Source organism: Toxorhynchites rutilus, chromosome 2 (assembly GCF_029784135.1).
Source record: "Toxorhynchites rutilus septentrionalis strain SRP chromosome 2, ASM2978413v1, whole genome shotgun sequence".
NCBI lineage: Eukaryota > Metazoa > Arthropoda > Insecta > Diptera > Culicidae > Toxorhynchites > Toxorhynchites rutilus.
In genome coordinates, this window is record NC_073745.1 from 335,471,030 (window position 1) to 335,490,841 (window position 19,812).

The 19,812-nt window shown below is 41.3% G+C and overlaps 2 protein-coding genes across 3 annotated transcripts in view; one reads left to right on the plus strand and one right to left on the minus strand.

Annotated features, from left to right (window-relative positions):
• The window catches only part of LOC129770993 (putative alpha-L-fucosidase), a 442,537-nt gene that overhangs the window by 122,870 nt on the left and 299,855 nt on the right, over positions 1–19,812 (plus strand). The window lies entirely within an intron of this gene.
• LOC129770991 (serine protease nudel) overlaps positions 1–19,812 on the minus strand; it is a 56,477-nt gene that overhangs the window by 25,281 nt on the left and 11,384 nt on the right. Inside the window, exons 2-3 of one of the 2 annotated variants that reach the window (XM_055774217.1) lie at positions 1,951–2,073; positions 145–1,887 (exon numbers count right to left, since the gene is read on the minus strand). In XM_055774217.1, the coding sequence (XP_055630192.1) occupies positions 145–1,887; positions 1,951–2,073 (1,866 nt within the window). Of the gene's footprint in view, positions 1–27; positions 1,888–1,950; positions 2,074–19,812 lie in introns of both variants that reach the window. The other variant, XM_055774216.1, reaches the window with a different exon arrangement.

Consider the following 19,812-nt stretch of genomic DNA (forward strand, 5'->3'; position numbering starts at 1 on the left):
TTCCGAACTGCCGCTCGTATCACGCACCTTCCATATCAACGCGCGGTTCAATGATCGACTCGAGATTGAGATCGGTCAATAGGTTAGGCTGGACAAACTGCGGTTGTCCGGCGTAAGTCGAGCCGCTAAGCATTTGCAACTTACCTCCCGGATGGGTTTGACCTCCTCCAGGATAGACCGGTCTTACGACTCCGTACGCAGGGGGAATCTGGTAGATGCAGAAGTGGTTCGGCACGTAGCCAGCGTAGGCGGAGTTGAACATCATTTGCGAGGATGCCTTGAGGGTTTCCCCAGAGGCGGGTATGCTGGTGTGACCAAGTCCACCGTATTGTTGCGCTTGGAAGTTGTTTCGATAGCTGGTGAGGGTTCTGATTGGGTCCTGTTGATTCTGGGAACGCACCTGATCACACAACTTCAAAAAAGCATCACCGGCGATGGTAGGAGAAACGGGATTGCTCATTTGAACATTAGGTGGATCGATAATACTTTGGGGAAGCTCTTCGGTGGAGGAGCGATCGTGGTTATGTTGGAAACGGTTGCGTGAACGATCCATTACGAACTCATGAACAGCTTGCGCTTCCCCGGCCAGGTCTTCGTGGATCGGGAGCGAAGGTTGACCAATGTGACTGGAGAACATGTCATCCGTTTGCATGCCTTGCTCTTGATCTTTTGGCGGCTGTTGGTGTAGATTCCGTAGATCACTAGGTAGGTAGGTGGGTTCCGTTGTTGTTTTTGTACAATTTTTCTTCGTAGTGTTGACAGATTTGAACTCATCAACGGTTTGCAGGAGTTCGTCTAGATTCGTGACGCATTCTTTCGTGACTGGACGATGACTGGCTGGTTCGTATGGGCCACGTGTCGTTGTACCTTTTTGCTCTGCCAAACGCATTGCTTTGATCAATTCATCCAGAGAATGATCGGTGGATTCACCGTGGTCCGAGTGTGAATCCGTTGTTGAAATCAATGTTGAAGTTGAAGCTGTATCATATGCTACTGTTGCATTCTCTTCTGAATGTTCAGTTGTTCCAACAGACAGTGTAGAAGTAGTCGATGGGGGTTGCGACGTTGAATCGCTTGCCATAGCTTCATCCAGCTCGGTAGTCTCGTTAGTTTTTGGTAAGGTACTGCTGCTGGCAAGCGATTCAGTTGTACCCTCAACATCAAGCACTGGTTTATCTTTCTTGTAAGTTTTCCGTTCTTCCTTCTCATCTGATTCCTTCGAATCATCATCCTTTTTCTTTTTCTTCTTTTTATCTTTTTTCTTCGGAAAACTATCGTCCAGCTCATGCACCAAATCGCCATCCTTCTTCTTGTCTTTCTCCTTGAAGTCCTTTATCAAATTGGTCATCTCCTGGAAATTCTTGTTGATCTCTTCCGAAAGTTTCTTCAGCTTGTCGTAAATTTTGTCGCACTCCTTCTCGTGGGGTGTTGCCTTCTTGCAGCGGCTGTACTGACTTTCCAGCTTTTCGTACTCTATCGCGTAGCGTCTCTTGCGCTTGTACAATCCGTCCAGTTCGGTGCTGCGTTTCCTCCGGTTACTCAATGCCCGAATGATGCCGTTATGTCGATCGACATCCACCCCCATCGATGGGTAATCGATCTTCAATGATCGATTCGTCCTTACGAATCGTTGCAGCAACTCATCGAAGCCTAAGCCGCGGGCCTCCGCGGATTCTTCATCCTTATCCAGCTGGTTGTGATCCACGAGATGGATGCGATTTTCCCGCTCCAAGCCGCGTTTGCGACGGTATTTGTGCTCTTTGCTGAGTCCGATTAGATTCCGGACGCTCTCCAGCACCTTCTCGGATATGCTTTCGGGCTGTGGATGTGTTTCCTGGCGGTAAACTATTCGGAATGTTTTTCCAGCTAGGGGTATCTGGTTGGGATCTGTAAGCAAAATCGATCAGTTCGTTTGTGAGTTCATGGAAGTAACGTGTTGCATTTTGCTACCTGAATTCGTGGGGGCCATCAGCAAGCCCATCAGAAAGATGAATATTACCATCATCGCAAAGGAAGTAACCACTATCAGACACAGAAGTATAAATCGGTGCAGCAGTCGCGTGCGTATACCATCTGAAATTATACAACGTTAAATTGAAAAACAGAAACAATAATATTTGTTGGCATGAGCGAATGACGGTGTGTATTTAATTTTGCTAACTGATCCACTTCTACGTTCTTTCTGGTTACATGTTCTAGTGAGTGATGGGAGCCAGGAAGTATTTTGCTTCGACAGTGCATTTTTACTCCAATTATACGCACAAAATGCGCGTTTATTGTTATTGTCATGTGATGGCAAAGCGGGAAAACATTTGCCGGGTGTTGATAAACTTGATCTACATTTCGTTTCTTTGTGTCATGAACAGTATATATTTCTGTTCTTAATGATAAATGATCGATAGAAATCATAATGATTATTTTCTGGAAAACATGATGGATACATACAAGCTGCTTTAGAATGATTCGTAAGAAAAATTGTCAAAAAACTATGGATGGGTTATACCTATGATATAACCGCAAGGTTGACGTAGGACTGCCGTTGGCTTAGTAATCAAATGTATTTCTTCAATTAGCAATAATCCCACCTCGCATGTCTCTCATTGGATACGATATCGCCACTGCGCAGAGCTATCTTTTGTATGTATTGATTAAATTATTGATTAAACTAGCGAATGAATGAAACTATTTATGAATGCAATTGCAAACAAATCCCAATTTAAGTCAATTCATGCATTATGGTAGTAGTTATCGCAGCAAATAGTTATTCACATTTTGCCTAATCACCAAACGGTATGCGTAGTTGAAGTTCAGTGAGCTAACGACATGAAGAGATATCTTCTAATGCAGTCTTGGATAATCGAACCAAAGCGTTGCATTTGTACCCGCTTTTGTAGACCGTGATAGCAAAACGAATTTAGGAGTGTAAACACGCTTGGGGGTATAAAAGTGTGTCGACTTGAATGTATCTGCAATGCCGATTTTTCCAACTTTTTGGTTCCGGAATCTGTATTGGGAAAACACATTCCGGTTTGCAAAAATGCAAGCAAGTAGAAAAGTACCCGTAGTTTGCATTTATTTTGAAATGCCAATTTCCCCAGGCTCCATGTTTTTGAAATCTGTGTTAGGGAAACAAACGCAAACAAGTACAAAATTTCCCGCTGATTCCATCTAATTTGCTATGCCGATTTCCACAGGCTTCATGGTTTTGAAGTCTGTGTTAGGGAAACATTCCAATTTCCAGAAACGCAAGCGAGTACAAAAGTACTCGCAGCTTGAATCTATTTTGCAACGCCGATTTCCCCTGGCTCCATGGTTTTGAAGTCTGTGTTAGGGTAACATCCATCCATTCCAGCGATCATACCTCAATCGTTGCGCAATCATAACTGAGTGGATTTCCGAGCGGCACTCGCTTATATACCGATTGGTGTGATTTCAATAGCCTGTTTTGAAAACAATTTTTGGGCTATTGAAACAAGTTTTTGGATCAAAAAGTATCACACACGTAGACATTATATCTTTCGAATGAAATGCTAATCATACGATTTTGTTCAGTTGTTTAAGAGCTATTAACGCTCAAAATCTCGTTCATCGGCGTAACGCTTTCGGTTTCGAAACTGTGAACTTACACCTCAGTATAGAAATGAAAGACGTAGTCCTACGTCAAAACTGTATGAGCTTACGTACTAAATTCAATCTCTCCTATTGATAATTTTCCCTACAAATGAATTATTTTATGGATGTAAGCTACAAAAATGAAACAAAAAAAAATTGTAAGGGGTTGTATCTAGGACAAGACCGCATTTTCGATGTAGAACTACGAAATTATATTATACAATCCACCTGTTTACCACTTTTAATATTATTTTAGAATGCATCGAAATTTTTGAAATAACTTTTCAGTGTTTTTTGTTTTTACTACTTCAGTAGTAAAAATTTTCATTTAAAACTCGAACAATTTCAAACTGGTAAGCCTGGCCTGGTAAACTCATAGAGAATAATATGGATATCGCTACCAGACTGTAGATTTACATATTAGATATATAATATATTAATATTTTAAATTTACGATTGAACAGCGCTGCCAACCCGCACCATAATTTCTCATTCCCACTCATGTATCGATCACATACTATAAACACTTATGTTCCTATATTCCGCTTGAGTGGAATCGAACCCCACAACATGCAACAGTGAGGCTTTCCTACGGGGATTTGAAAGCATATTTCCATGAAATATACGTTGTATCAAAATAAATGCAGTGTATATCTATATTCTATATAAAATTCTGGGTAGCAAAATATGTGAAAATTGTCAAACGATCATTGTATTTCACAATTCAATTCCATCTGAATGTATTGCACATATCATGTTTACATAGCTCTCGAACCGCGAGAGTTTATTCACTTCTGGTATCTGAAATGACGATTTTCCCAGGCTTCTCAGTCTAAAAGTACGCTTTAGGGAAACATATTCCGGTCTGCACAACGACAAGCGAGTAGTAAAGAAAGTACTCAACACTAAAAAATACCCACGACTTGCATGTATTTGCAAAGCGGATTCCCCCAGGCACATTAATTTTAAAGTCCGTGTTAGGGAAACACCGCTCGGTGGGAACTAAAATACCCCCGACTTGCATGTTTTGGCAAAGCGGATACATTGGTACATTGAATTTGTTGTCCGTGTTAGGGAAACACAGCTCGGGGGGAACAAAAATACCCCTGGCTTGCATGTATAAAGGGTGTGTCACATCAAATTGCATCACGGAAAAAACGCTGTAGAAATTTAATTTTCAGGAATTATATCTTCAGCTTTCGCTTATAATCAGATAAGAGTGTATAGATCACGTTGGCCATGCTTCACTGTCAATTTTTCGTAAAGTTGGAAAAATGTCGTCGAACGAAAAAGAGCGTCGTGAATTAATCCTGCGCACTCATTTCGAGAATCCGGAGTTGTCACATCGGGACATCGGTAAGATGCTGGGAATCGTCCAATCCACGGTCAGCAGAGTACTAAAACGATACTTCGAGAACCTAACCATCGACCGGAAGGTGAAGAACGGCGAAAATGGATGCTCCGTCAGTGAAAAAGATCACAAGCGCGTAGTTAAGCAGTTTAGACGTGATCCGAGAAGTTCGGTCCGGGATGTCGCCAATAAGCTGAATTTGTCAAGTTCATTCGTCCAGCGGACCAAGCAGCGGGAGGGCCTGCGTACATACAAGGTTCAGAAGGCTCCTAACCGCGACGAAAGGCAAAACATGGTGGGGAAGACGCGAGCCCGGAAGCTATACACAGAAATGCTGACGAAGCCGCATTGCCTGTGTGTGGCAAGCGATCTGCTCTTGCGGAAAGCGGAGCGCCCGCTTCGTGATGACCGGCACGGTAAACGGGCAGGTTTACCTTAAGGAGTGCCTACAGAAGCGCTTACTACCACTATTGAAGCATCACGAGGGCCCGACCATCTTCTGGCCGGATCTCGCTTCGTGCCACTATTCAAAGGACGTGTTGGAGTGATACGAAGCCAACAGGGTCACCTTCGTGCCAAAGGAAATGAACCCGCCCAACGCCGGAGCTTCGCCCAATAGAGAAATATTGGGCGATTATGAAGCAGGCCCTCCGGAAGAACCCAAAAATTGTCAAATCGGAGGCGGACTTCAAGAGAAAATGGATTTCTGTTCAAAAAAAAAAACTACAACCTGACGTTGTACAGAACCTTATGGAAGGGGGAAAGAGGAAGGTGTGAGCATACGGGCTTGGGCTCGAAGTAGGAATAAAAAGAAAATGCCAAAAGTTGTTTAATAGTTTTTATTTTACTGTCTAAAATTTTCAAAAGGATCGGTCTACTGGGCGAATTTCTACAGCGTTTTTTCCGTGATGCAATTTGATGTGACACACCCTTTATTTGCAAAGCGGACTTCCACAAACACATCAATTTTGAAGTCTGTGTTGGAGAAACCGTAAATCGGGCCAATTAAAACTTGGCAACTAGTGCGTTTAGATAACGCTTAACATTTTACAGTTATTGTTCATCTCAAGAAAAATAACATATTAATTGTGATAGACGTGTAAATATTTCCTATCAATTGATGCAAACATCTCTCCGATCTATTAGAAAATGTTCGGGTTATAAGCATTCGGAATACGGGTAGGGTTAGCACACAAATCGGCAGAACAAATGTATGGGAAAAATTGTCATTCCATCGCCTCCAAAAAAGTATTAGCCTTAGGACTTGCCCATTTTCGTAAATTTCTTGAAATTTCAAATGGTTCCCATGACCAGAAGGGTCAATTCCAAGACCTCACCACCTCAGAATATTCTCGTAAGATGGTGAGCTTCTAATTTAAATGAAAAAAGTCACTAAGGGGTTGTGTCCGAGACACGACCGCATAGTTGACGTAGGATTCCGTTAGGCTATCTTTTGATTTCAGATATGTTTGAAGAATTACATCGTTAAACTGATTTGGTTTGAATGTCTCTGTTGAGGAACACATTGTGGTAGGAACAAAAGTTTCCTCTACTAGTGATTCCCGATAATCGTTTGATTAATCGATTAATCGAATACTTCCTACAGAAATCGATTATTAATCGAACGAATACTGCGCAACCAATAATCGAAGCGAACGAATAATTTTCGTCGATTAATCGATCCAGAGAAAAAAACGTACGGCCGCTGCAGTTCCATTCTGAACTTTAATTATTATCTTTGACGCTCCCCTGAACTCGTCGGGGAAGCTCAATGCCGTCAACGCGAATTGAGCTTCGTTTACGAGTTTAGCGTAAAAGATAATAATTGATTATCAGGCGGAATGAACACTTTTTTGATTTGTGGAGGCGATCTGGCGTAGTGGTAACATCCATGCCTCTCACGCTGAAGGTCACGAGTTCAATTCTCACTCCCGACATTCTTCCAAAAATGGAAGTAAAAGTGACGAACCAGCCAAATGAGTTGAAAATCACTATAATACAGATATATAAAAAAAAAAAAAAAACTTTTTTGATTCTAGATGGCTTTCTAGCAAATGAGAAATATTAGTCTAACTAATTATTCCTCTCAGTGTGACGATTAATCGATTAATCGATTATTTGGGGCGATTAATCGTATCGAATATCAAACTGCTGAAAAGCATTCGATTAGCTGATGAACGATTTATTTCATAAATCGGAGATCACCCCCTATTTTCATGTATTTTCAATGTCGATTTCCCCCAGGCAGCTTGGTTTTGATGTCTCTGTTAGGGACCCGCCGCATGTGTCGTCAATTTCGACCAATCAGAAGTGGGTATTTCCGTTAGGATAGGGGCTGTGATTTTTCAATTGTTCGATAGTTAGTTTCATGACATATATTATTTTCTTCAAAACAAAAAATTGTTATGGAGTGCCGAAATCTATTGACGCAAAAATTTCATCAATCCATCAAGAAATGACTGAGCAATGTGCGTTTGAAATTGGACAATTTTCACGATGTTCTCGATTTTCGATTTTCAATTTGTACCCCAATATGTTCCCGAAAGACGTAATCCTACGTCAAAAATGTCATTCCATCGCCTCCAAAAAATATTAGCCTTAGGACTTGTCCATTTTCGTAAATTTCTTGAAATTTCAAACGGTTGCCTTGACCAGATGGATCAATTCCAAGACTTCACCACCTCGAAATATTCTCGTAAGATGGTGAGCTTCTAATTTAAATGAAAAAATTTTCATTCCATCGCTTCCTAAAAAATATTAGCCTTAGGACTTGTCCATTTTCGTAAATTTCTTGAAATTTCAAATGGTTCCCATGACCAGAAGGGTCAATTCCAAGACTCCACCACCTCAGAATATTCTCGTAGGATGGTGTGATTCTAATTCAAATGATAAAACTGTCATTCCATCGGCTACGAAAAATGTCAGTTGTAATTAGAAGTTATTGGTATTTTTTTATTGGTATCTTCACCGACATGCGTAAAAATAGTTCCTATCGATTGATGCAGATATTGTAGAAATAAGTGGCAAGGTAACCGTGGATAACGCAATGAAAGAATAATAAAGAGTTGAAAACACAAAAAAATATTTCAGCATGAAAACTATGTTTTATTGCAACAGAACTTGTTAAACTCTCTATATGTATGATCGTGTGCACCAGTGGTCAAATAATATGAAAACTATTACCTGAATATAAGAGCAAGGGTCTACCACTCTCTAACAAATTTCGGGAAAGTCTATAGAATCAATAAGGTACTCGCTTTCGCGGTTAATCCAAAGCACGAATCATCCGCTTGCGGATAATCGAAGTTCTATCGAGAAATGGCGGAGCTTAAATCGTAATATTTCCTTTCTCTTTTCTCATTCCCCGTAGAACGAAGGCTTCGTTTGATCTGTGATCTATTAATATTGTTGTTGTAGTTGTTTTGAACTATAGATAATTAAAACTTAGGCAATTCATTCGTCTCTAGCCTTGAGAAAGGTCCTCGTGGAAAACTTAAACTCAACTCTCCATGCCGTGAGATAGACAGATTCAATTCCCGCGTCCGTCGGCAAACGATGTTGACCCGATGACCACCAAACCGGAGCACCAGGGCAATAAGCAATTAGCTACTAGCAATGTACATGCAATGCAATGTATGTATTCAATAATATTATTTTGCTTACAAAACTCCCTCCTGCAGAACGACGAGCCTGTCGCTGACGCTCCCAACGCGGGAAGTTCTGGTACATCGCAGGGTGCCATCAGGAAAAGGAAAATTACTACTTTTCCATCACTCCCCAGTAAGAAGTCCGAAATTTCCCAAGTTGGATTGAAACTTCGAACCGAACGTGCTGAAAATAGACCGAAGCAAGTACCTCCTGGTTTACACGGTTCTTCTACGCACCAGGGGTCCTCAGCACGTTCCGGAACAACACCCAATACGTATGTTCCTTTTTCGCGGTCAAAGCAACAGTCACAACCTGGCTTGTTTGCGCTTTCTGACCTGGTGGACAACATTTTGAATGCTTTGAATATTAATGACTCTCTTAAAAGCATAGTATTATGTTTGCTTCCGGTAGTGAGAACATTCTTGAAAGAAAAATGTGCCTTTTTAGCAGCGTTCATTTCCCTCGATGCCTGATTCAGTGCAAGAGGTCAAGGAATTGACCACTGTAATACAGTGGAATTGCAGAAGCATCATCCCTAAACTAGATCAATTTAAATTTTTAGTTCATAACTCTAACTGTGATGTATTTTCCCTCTGTGAAACATGGCTTTCTTCAGCCGACGAGCTGAATTTCCACGATTTCAACATAATTCGCCTCGATCGAAATGACTCGTTTGGTGGCGTACTATTGGGGATTAAAAAATGTCACTCCTTCTATAGAGTCACTCTCCCATCGATGACAGGCATTGAAGTTGTTGCTTGCCAGACACAAATCAATGGCAAAGACCTCTGCATTGCTTCGATATATATCCCTCCCAGAACTACGGTAGGCCGCCATCAGTTCTTTGATACTATCGAGGCAATGCCGCAGCCGCGGTTAATCTTAGGTGATTTCAACTCCCATGGAACAGCATGGGGATCACTCTACGATGACAACCGTGCCACTTTGATTTATGATCTGTGCGACAACTTCAAATTGACAGTTTTGAATACTGGGGAAGCAACCAGAATAGCCAATCCTCCTGCACGGGCAAGCATGCTAGACATATCACTTTGCTCTTCTTCGTTATCCCTGGATTGCATGTGGAAGGTAATCCAAGATCCCCACGGTAGTGATCACCTACCAATAATTTTATCGATCGCCAATGAATCAGGTTCTCGTGAGTCAGTCGATATTGCGTATGACCTCACGAAGAATATTGAATGGAGAACATTTGCGGAAATAATATCTGAAGCAATTGTTTCAATGCATGAACTTCCTCCACTCGAAGAGTATAACTTTATATCGAGTTTGATTTACGAAAGCGCACTTCAAGCTCAAAAGAAACGTGTACCGGCTACCACTTTCCGACGTCGTCCTCCATCACTTTGGTGGGACAGGGAGTGTTCAAAGGTCTACCTTGAAAAATCATCCGCTTTCAAAAAATTCAGGAAAACTGGATTAGTGGAATGGTTTCTAAAGTACCAAGCTCTAGAAGCCAAACTAAAAGGTTTGATTAAAGCAAAAAAGCGTGTATATTGGCGGAAGTTCGTCAATGGTTTGTCAAGGGAGACCGCTATGAGTACTCTTTGGAATACGGCTAGGAAAATGCGTGGCTGGAACCATACAAACGAAAGTGAGGAATACTCTGACCGTTGGATTTTTAACTTTGCAAGGAAGGTTTGCCCCGACACCGTTCCTGCACAAAACGTCGTACGCGACATTCCACTTCAAAGCGATTATGAGAATTTTTCGATGGTGGAATTCTCAATTGCCCTTCTCTCATGTAACAATTCAGCTCCGGGGTCGGACAAGATTAAATTCAACTTGTTGAAGAATCTTCCCGACTTGGCAAAACAGCGTTTGCTGAACTTGTTCAACAAGTTTCTGGAGCTGAATATTGTCCCGCATGACTGGAGACAAGTGAGAGTGATAGCCATACGGAAACCCAACAAGCCGGCTAGCGATCACAACTCGTATAGGCCGATTACAATGTTATCCTGTATTCGTAAATTGTTAGAGAAAATGATTCTACTTCGTTTGGACAAGTGGGTCGAAACGAACAATTTGCTGTCAAATACGCAGTTTGGCTTCCGCCGAGGTAAAGGGACGAACGATTGTCTCGCGCTGCTATCTTCTGAAATCCAAATTGCATTTGCTCGCAAAGAACAAATGGCTTCCGTTTTCCTCGATATCAAAGGGGCATTTGATTCAGTTTCCATGGAAATTCTCTCAGAGAAGCTTCATAATCGTGGACTTTCACCAATTCTGAATAATTTCCTGTACAATTTACTGTCAGAAAAGCACATGAATTTCTCTCATGGCAACTCAAAATCTTCTCGTTACAGTTTTATGGGCCTACCGCAAGGCTCCTGCCTAAGCCCCCTCTTGTACAGTTTTTACGTCAATGATATGGATGATTGTCTAACTAGAGACTGCACGCTGAGACAACTTGCAGACGATGGAGTTATTTCCATCATGGGTACTAATCCCGTCGCTCTGCAAAAGTCGTTGCAAGATACCCTGAACAATCTGTTCACGTGGGCCCTCAAGCTGGGTATCGAATTCTCTACGGAGAAAACTGAAATGGTCGTTTTTTCTAGGAAGCACGAACCCGCCCAATTCCAGCTTCACCTATCCGGCAAAACGATCCAACACTCTATGTTTTTCAAATACCTGGGTGTATATTTTGATTCTAAGTGTACCTGGGGGAGACACATTGCGTATTTGAAACAGAAATGCCAGCAAAGAATCAATTTTCTCCAAACAATTACCGGAACATGGTGGGGTGCCCATCCAGGAGACCTCATTCAGTTGTACAAAACAACGATATTATCAGTGTTAGAATATGGCAGTTTTTGCTTCCGATCAGCTGCCAGGATTCATATTCTCAAGCTGGAGAGAATACAATATCGTTGCTTGCGTATAGCCATGGGGTGTTTGCATTCGACACATACGATGAGTCTCGAAGTCTTGGCAGGAGTACCCCCGCTTACTCTTCGGTTCACAGAATTATCCTACAGATTTCTCATCCGTTGCAAGATCATGAATCCATTGGTGATTGATAACTTCGAAAATCTACTCCAACTGACTCCTCAGTCAAGTTTTATGTCTTTATACCATGAGTACCTTACCCACGACGTGCACCCTTCACCAGGCATCTCTAACCAAGTTTGCTTCCCTTACTTCTGCAATTCCTCTGTCATTTTTGATCTGTCCATGCGACAAAAAATCCATGGAATCCCAGATCACCTACGCTCCGATTCTATTCCGCCGATATTTTCGGCAGAATATGGGAAAGTATTATCGCCAATGTGTTTTTCCATTTGATTTTTGTTGATCTCGCACACCGTCGCAATACGATATCGCTATCCCCTTCGTGGAGCAACATATATCGCTAGCAACATGACGGGTCGGTTGAACAGCAACTATATCGCCCTTAATTAGGCAAGTTCCGTTCATCAAGTTTGAACAAGCTTGCTTATTTTCGTTATTTTTGGTACAGATTCTGTACGGTACAGAGCACAGATTTTCGTCAAAAAGTACAGATTGGTACGGATTTTTTCAGCGAGTGAAATTTCTTAGCTTTGAGCAAAACTACATGAAGGTACATGATTACTTTTAAGCCGCAGTATCTCTTGGTGCGGCAGCTTGAAACTTTTAATGAATGATAGTGCAATCTAGGTTTAGTAAAACTATGTATGAGCATCATCAAACACACGAATGACGAATTAAATGTAAATGTGATATTTGTAGTTAATAAATGATTTTTTTATGCTAATAAAATGGATTTTCTCTACAACGAATATTTTCGATGGTACAGATTTTTGGATGAAAAGGTACATATGATTAAGATTTTTGAAGATTAAAATGTGGCAACATTGGTTGTAACGTTTGCATTAAAAAAACGGAAATTTGTTTTATATCAATTTTCATATCATGCCTTAACCCTAACACCTGGCGATGAGATCACTTGTCAATCGTCAATCACAATAACCCGTGAGTGAGCATCGTCAAGTACTTTGAGTAAACCGGATATGCCAGTTCCGGTATCTATACAGATTTTTTCCAGAAAATCTGTGGTGTTTTTTGTGAAAATTTGTGGCACGTCGGATTTCCTTTATTAATTGTTCCATCATATACCCCACGATTTTATTTTACTCTCATCAATGCCTTAGATTAATGAAGGGAGGGGTGCGATAACTACCAACTGGTACTTGGCTAATTATTTTCTAGCTTTTAGTACATTATCAGTATCATTATTATTTTTAATCACAATGAAACCGTTCAATTTGAAATGTTTTGTTTACCTATTTTATTTTCTCGATTTTTTACATTATCTGTATGATTAGTAGAGAAGAAACGGGTATCCGGTAACTATCCGGTATCCGGCCTATCCGGTCAATATTTGCTATCCGGCCGGATACCGGTTATTAGAAAAAAAACGATAATTTCTCATTGACGCAACATACATCATAAGAAAATAGCCCATTAGCTGGCTAGCATATCATAGCAAAATCATTCATACATAGTTAAAAATAAGGTTTGATTACTGAAATGCTGGTACTCAAAACTAACCAATGGTGAATTATGATGTATACCGTTTTGACTCAAATTCCGAACACCTCATTTTAAAAGCTGAATTTACTAAACATCAATGTTATAAATAATTGAAAAGTGAAAACCCCGATATTCCTCTCCGTATAACAACATTTATAGGTATCAAAACGATATTGATGTTCAGTAAACTTAGTTTCTAGATTGAAGTGTTCGGAATTTATGTCAAAACGGTAAATTATAAAGATTCAAAAATTGATAGTGACAACCGATTACGCTTTGTTTCGTACACCAAGCCAACTTCACAGAACAATCTTCACTGTAATACTACTGTAAAAAGCTGGAAGATAAGCTCTACCAATCCTTGGCCCCAATTGATTGCTAGGATTTAAATGACCACCAAATGTATGGATCGTGATTGGGATCGATTCGAAATGTTTTCACATGGCGGTCGATTTCGTTAGCAATAGGATTTTTTTCCTGAACCCGACGCTTACTATTATTTTCATTTGTCACTTTGTTGAAACAGTCCCAAAAGGTGTTGAGAGTTTCATATACGGGCAAACCTGTGTTCGTGCAATCCGTTTTTGAGCAATTTCTCATTTGTGGGACCCTTTCTAGGAGTTTTTATTATTAAATCGGAACTTGAAACGCACAAATAATGAAATCGCGCAAAAATGATCGCACAAATGAGGAATTGCTCAAAAACGAATCGCACAAAAACAGATTTTCAAGTATGAGGTTTGATTCACATTTTTTTACATTTGTCATAAATAACTGTCAATTTGATACCCATGGGGTTTTGAGAAAATATGTAATCCGCCACTTTGTAGCTGCCGCATTCTTGAATTTTCAAGATCATGGAATACGCAATTTTATAATGACTGCAGAGATAAAGCTGTGTTTCAAATTTCAGATCAATCGGTGGGACAGCGCTACAGACATGTTACAAACACGTGAAGCTAAATAAAGGGTGTGTCACATCAAATTGCATCACGGAAAAAACGCTGTAGAAATTCGCCCAGTAGACCGATCCTTTTGAAAATTTTAGACAGTAAAATAAAAACTATTAAACAACTTTTGGCATTTTCTTTTTATTCATACTTCGAGCCCAAGCCGATATGCTCACACCTTCCTCTTTACCCCGTCCATAAGGTTCTGTACAACGTCAGGTTGTAGTTTTTTTTTTTTTGAACAGAAATCCATTTTCTCTTGAAGTCCGCCTCCGATTGGACAACTTTTGGGTTCTTCCGGAGGGCCTGCTTCATAATCGCCCAATATTTCTCTATTGGGCGAAGCTCCGGCGCGTTGGGCGGGTTCATTTCCTTTGGCACGAAGGTGACCCCGTTGGCTTCGTACCACTCCAACACGTCCTTTGAATAGTGGCACGAAGCGAGATCCGGCCAGAAGATGGTGCTTCAATAGTGGTAGTAAGCGCTTCTGTAGGCACTCCTTAAGGTAAACCTGCCCGTTTACCGTGCCGGTCATCACGAAGGGGGCGCTCCGCTTTCCGCAAGAGCAGATCTCTTGCCACACCATGTACTTTTTGGCAAACTTGGATAGTTTCTGCTTGCGAATCTCCTCCGGAACGCTGAATTTGTCCTCTGCGGAGAAGAACAACAGGCCCGGCAGCTGACGAAAGTCCGCTTTGACGTAGGTTTCATCGTCCATTACCAGGCAATGCGGCTTCGTCAGCATTTCGGTGTACAGCTTCCGGGCTCGCGTCTTCCCCACCATGTTTTGCCTTTCGTCGCGGTTAGGAGCCTTCTGAACCTTGTATGTACGCAGGCCCTCCCGCTGCTTGGTCCGCTGGACGAATGAACTTGACAAATTCAGCTTATTGGCGACATCCCGGACCGAACTTCTCGGATAACGTCTAAACTGCTTAACTACGCGCTTGTGATCTTTTTCACTGACGGAGCATCCATTTTTGCCGTTCTTCACCTTCCGGTCGATGGATAGGTTCTCGAAGTATCGTTTTAGTACTCTGCTGACCGTGGATTAGACGATTCCCAGCATCTTACCGATGTCCCGATGTGACAACTCCGGATTCTCGAAATGAGTGCACAGGATTAATTCACGACGCTCTTTTTCGTTCGACGACATTTTTCCAAATTTACGAAAAATTGACAGTGAAGCATGGCCAACGTGATCTATACACTCTTATCTGATTATAAGCGAAAGCTGAAGATATAATTCCTAAAAATTAAATTTCTACAGCGTTTTTTCCGTGATGCAATTTGATGTGACACACCCTTTAAAACCGTTTTATAAAAATACCTATCGGAGATGGATATTACGGCTATTTCGGAATATCAAGCTGTGTCCCAGAAACAAAAGCTGAAACTGATGGAGAATAAACAAAGCGCCTGCCGAAAGTTGCCTCCTTCATCCAAAAATATCATCCGGATATGGTGTTTTAGCCGGACCTGTCCTTCGCCCATTACGCGAAGAAGTCGCTGGAGGAGATGAACCGCTTGAAGAGAGATGTTGTTCTGAAGTCCGCCCACCCTCCAAACGTCGTCCAACAGCGTATCATCGAGAATTTCTGGGCAAGGTCTACCCCAACAATTCCGTGGCGAAAACGGATAAATCTAAGAAAGAACTGATAAAACATGCCGGCAAATATGTGTTCGGCAGCAATGGCGAAAGTTCCGGTCAACCGCTCGCTAAAGCTCGGTCGGACCTTGCTAACGGATCACATCCTATGTTTCAAACTAACCAATCAGTGGAACACAGGTTTGCGTGCGAGAAATCGCCGCTTCCGACGGCGGGTCGGCGGTGAACTCGGATCGCGCCGCCTCGATTCCTTACCGTCGTTAAATGGAGACTTCGTCCCCATTACATTAGCCTCAGAATAAATTTCGAAAAACTAAAACGAAATATTAATTTATAATAGAAATCACGCTTTTTTTCTGTGTGCCATTTATACCAATGATGTTTTCCCGCGCCACAATATGTTTAGCCTACTTGTGACATTCCTTTTTTTCTGAGCGGTCGTTTCTGTTGCAATTGTTTTCTGGAGCGATTTTTTCCGGGACCATTTAATCAATTTATACTGGCTATCAGTTTTACTTCGTGGTTGGTTAAAAGTACAACTCAAGCTTTAGCATCAAAATACAGATAATTTATTGTTCTTTCAAAAAAGCAATATTCAAAAAATTATTCCTTTGGACTTTGAAAATGTGTACGTTATATCAAGGTAAAATGTACGTTATATCGAGAGACGTTATATCGAAGTTTCCCTGTAAATGAATGTGAATGAATATAATACATTTATTCGAGGTATATATAACTACTATGCATAGAATACATTCAGCATATGTAAACGCTTGTAAATTTCTCATTGGTGAGCTCTACTTCAGGTGAACAAATTCACCAAAAAAAAGTGAGATGACTCATTCTCTCTTTCTTCCACTCGTTTTTTATTTATTTATTTATTTATTTATAATGATACTACATCCCATTGAGAGATTAGATCTTCTTCACAATTATTCGCCAATAATCCCGATCCATGGCTGCAGTTCTCCAACTCCCGGCTGCACCGATTCTTGCCAAGTCCTGCTCCACCTGGTCCAACCACCTCGCTCGCTGGGCTCCTCTCCTTCTTGTTCCTACCGGATTCGATGCGAACACCATCTGCTGTCCGGCAATCTTGCAACATGCCCTGCCCATCGCACTCGTCCAGCCTCGGCGACTTTCTGAATGCTGGGTTCGCCGTAGAGTTGCGCCAGTTCGTGGTTCATTCTCCTTCTCCATACTCCGCTTTCCTGTACACCACCGTATATTGTTCTGAGCACTCGGCGTTCGAAAACTCCAAGCGCTTGTGAGTCCTCTTCAAGCATCGTCCATGCTTCGTGCCCATAGAGAACAACCGGTCGAATTAGGGGTACACTTCGTACGGGGTCGGAGTTTGTTGGACCTCAAGGATTTGCGGAGCCCATAGTAGGCTCGACTTCCATTGACAATGCGTCTTCGAATTTCACGGCTGTTGTTGTTGTCAGTTGTTATCAACGAGCCAAGGTAGACAAATTCCTCTACCATCTCGAGCTCGTCGCCGTCGATCACAACACTACTACCAAGAAGAACTCTGTTGCGATCAGTCCCTCCTGCTAGCATGTATTTAGTCTTAGACGCATTGATCCCAAGCCCAATCAGCCCTGCTTCGTGTTTCAGTCGGGTATACATGGTGTTCGTCCATGATCCTCCATAGCTATCGTCGTCGATTGTATCATATGCGGCCTTGAAGTCGACGAAGATGTGTTGTGTAGGGACCTGATACTCGCGGCACTTTCGGAGGATCTGCCGCAGTGTAAAAATCTGGTCCGTCGTCGAGCAACCGGGCATGAATCCGGCCTGATAACTTCCCACAAATCTACTTACTATTGGCGATAGGCGGCGGAAGAGGATCTGAGACAAAATTTTGTAGGCACCATTCAGGATTGTGATGGCACGATAGTTCCCACAATCCAACTTGTCGCCTTTTTTATAAATGGGGCAGATTACCCCGTCCTTCCACTCCTCCGGTAGCTGTTCAGGGTCCCAGATCCTGACTATCAACCGGTGCATACACTTTACAAGTTTTCTCGGCCCTCCCTTGAAGAGCTCCGCTACGAGGCCATCCTTACCAGCTGCTCTGTGGTTCTTGTGCTGATTAATGGCCTCTTTAACTTCACCCATCGTCGGGGGTGGTACGTCGTCATTGTTCATTGCACCGGTGTAGTCCTCCTCAACGCCGTCTAGGTCTCCTGTCTGCGCGCTGTTCAGGTGTTCATCGTAGTGCTGCCTCCACCTTTCGATCACCTCGCGTTCGTTCGTCAAGATGCCTCCTTCCTTGTTTCTGCACATTTCGGCCCGCGGCACAAAGCCTTTGTGCGAGGCGTTTAGTTTCTTGAAGAACTTCCGCGATTCTCGAGAACGATAAAGCTTTCACTCGTACTTATGGGCAATTGAATATGTTTGTTGTCAGCAGATGTAAACAACACTCATTCTCAAATCCGAAAAGTTTCTATTAATTTGCTTCTGCTATCGATGGTCAATTTGTTATCATGAAAATAATTGATGAGAGTCAAAATCAATTAACTGAACCAAAATGGCCCTTCACTGCTATTTAGACACAAATAAACATAAATATATGTATACAGCCATCCCATTCCAAACCGATATAGTAGTTCTTAGATTTTCGTCAAAAGTGATAATTTTGTTATTTACCACAAAACATTAAACCCGTATTTCTTTTTTTTTTATTAGGGTGCCCATTTCAATTTGAGGGTGGTCCGGAAAATCTTTTTTTTCCACTTTTTCCCAAAAAGGATTTTTTTTTCCAAAAAATCATAGTTTTTGAACCACTGAACCGATTTGGATGATCGACATATCAAATTAAATATAATATAATTAAATAAGCCAATGTTCTATTGAAAAATATCGATCTTGCGAAAAATTTAATTTCATTTTCGTAATTATTGATTGTAGTCGTTTTTCATTGTTTCCATGGCTTAGGACTAGACGGCGCTATATGTTTTTTTTGGAAGCTGAGGTTTTTTTTACATAACATAGCTCGATATCGGAGATGCTATTTTTTCGTTTTTGAGAAATGATTTTTCAAAAAACAGTTGTTGCCCCTTTTTTCCACTACAAAAACCCATAACTTTTGAACTACTGGACCGATTCAGATGGCGAATACTTTGAATAATGTATTCATTCATTTTATTACGTATTAGCTGACCTGGCTAACCTCGTCTTGACCAAAATTAATTTGTTGATACGAGTCCTTTCAAACGTTCATGTTTTCTTATTAAGTGAACGCTTGTGGGCTCCAGCGCAGAACTCTCAATTGATTGATCTTCTAATTCCTTTTACCAAAAAATTCCTATTTATTCTACCATGACACGTCATTGTAATATTAATTTTTTTTCAGGCACTATTTTTCTCAAGATTTTCGATTCAATTCCAAATAACATGTTTCTCCGTTACATGGAATACATTTTTCACTTTCACATAACTTTCCTGTAAGATTTTTCATTCATGATTCAAAACGTTTTTAAAACGTGCCATCCCAGCTGAGAATCTATTTCCATTTTCACTCCACATGAAAAAAGCTTAATTCCACAAACACGAAAATCCAATTGGACTAACAACAATATCATTTTTTTCGAAGTTTCTCTCAAAGCTGCTTAAACATTATTTTTCTACGGGCAGAGACGAATTCAACAGAATCAAGACGGCTTAAATCGGACCATTGTTTTCTCGGGTTTTCCGCTTAGCAACACATTTGGCCTTCCATTTTTACAGATAGATTAAGATTAAGATAATTACAGGCAAACCTGTTTTTTTGCGGTTGCTTTTTGTGCGATTTCTCATTTGTGTGACTGTTTAGATGCGATTTTATGATTTGTGCGATTGGTCAGTGTGATTCAAGACCCGATGTCATAATAAAATCGCACAAAAAGAGTCGCACAAACGATGAAAGACGCAAAAAGGGACTGCACAAAAATAGGTTTTCCTGTAAGCTTATTCGAAATATCAATTTTGGGCGGGGTGAAGTTCGCCGGATCTGCTAGTTTAAATTGTATATTTAGACCACCCGAAAATCCATTCACCACTTTTCACCTCACACCAACAGATCACGAAGCATAATGCCGTCGACTCGAATTCGGAGGAAAATA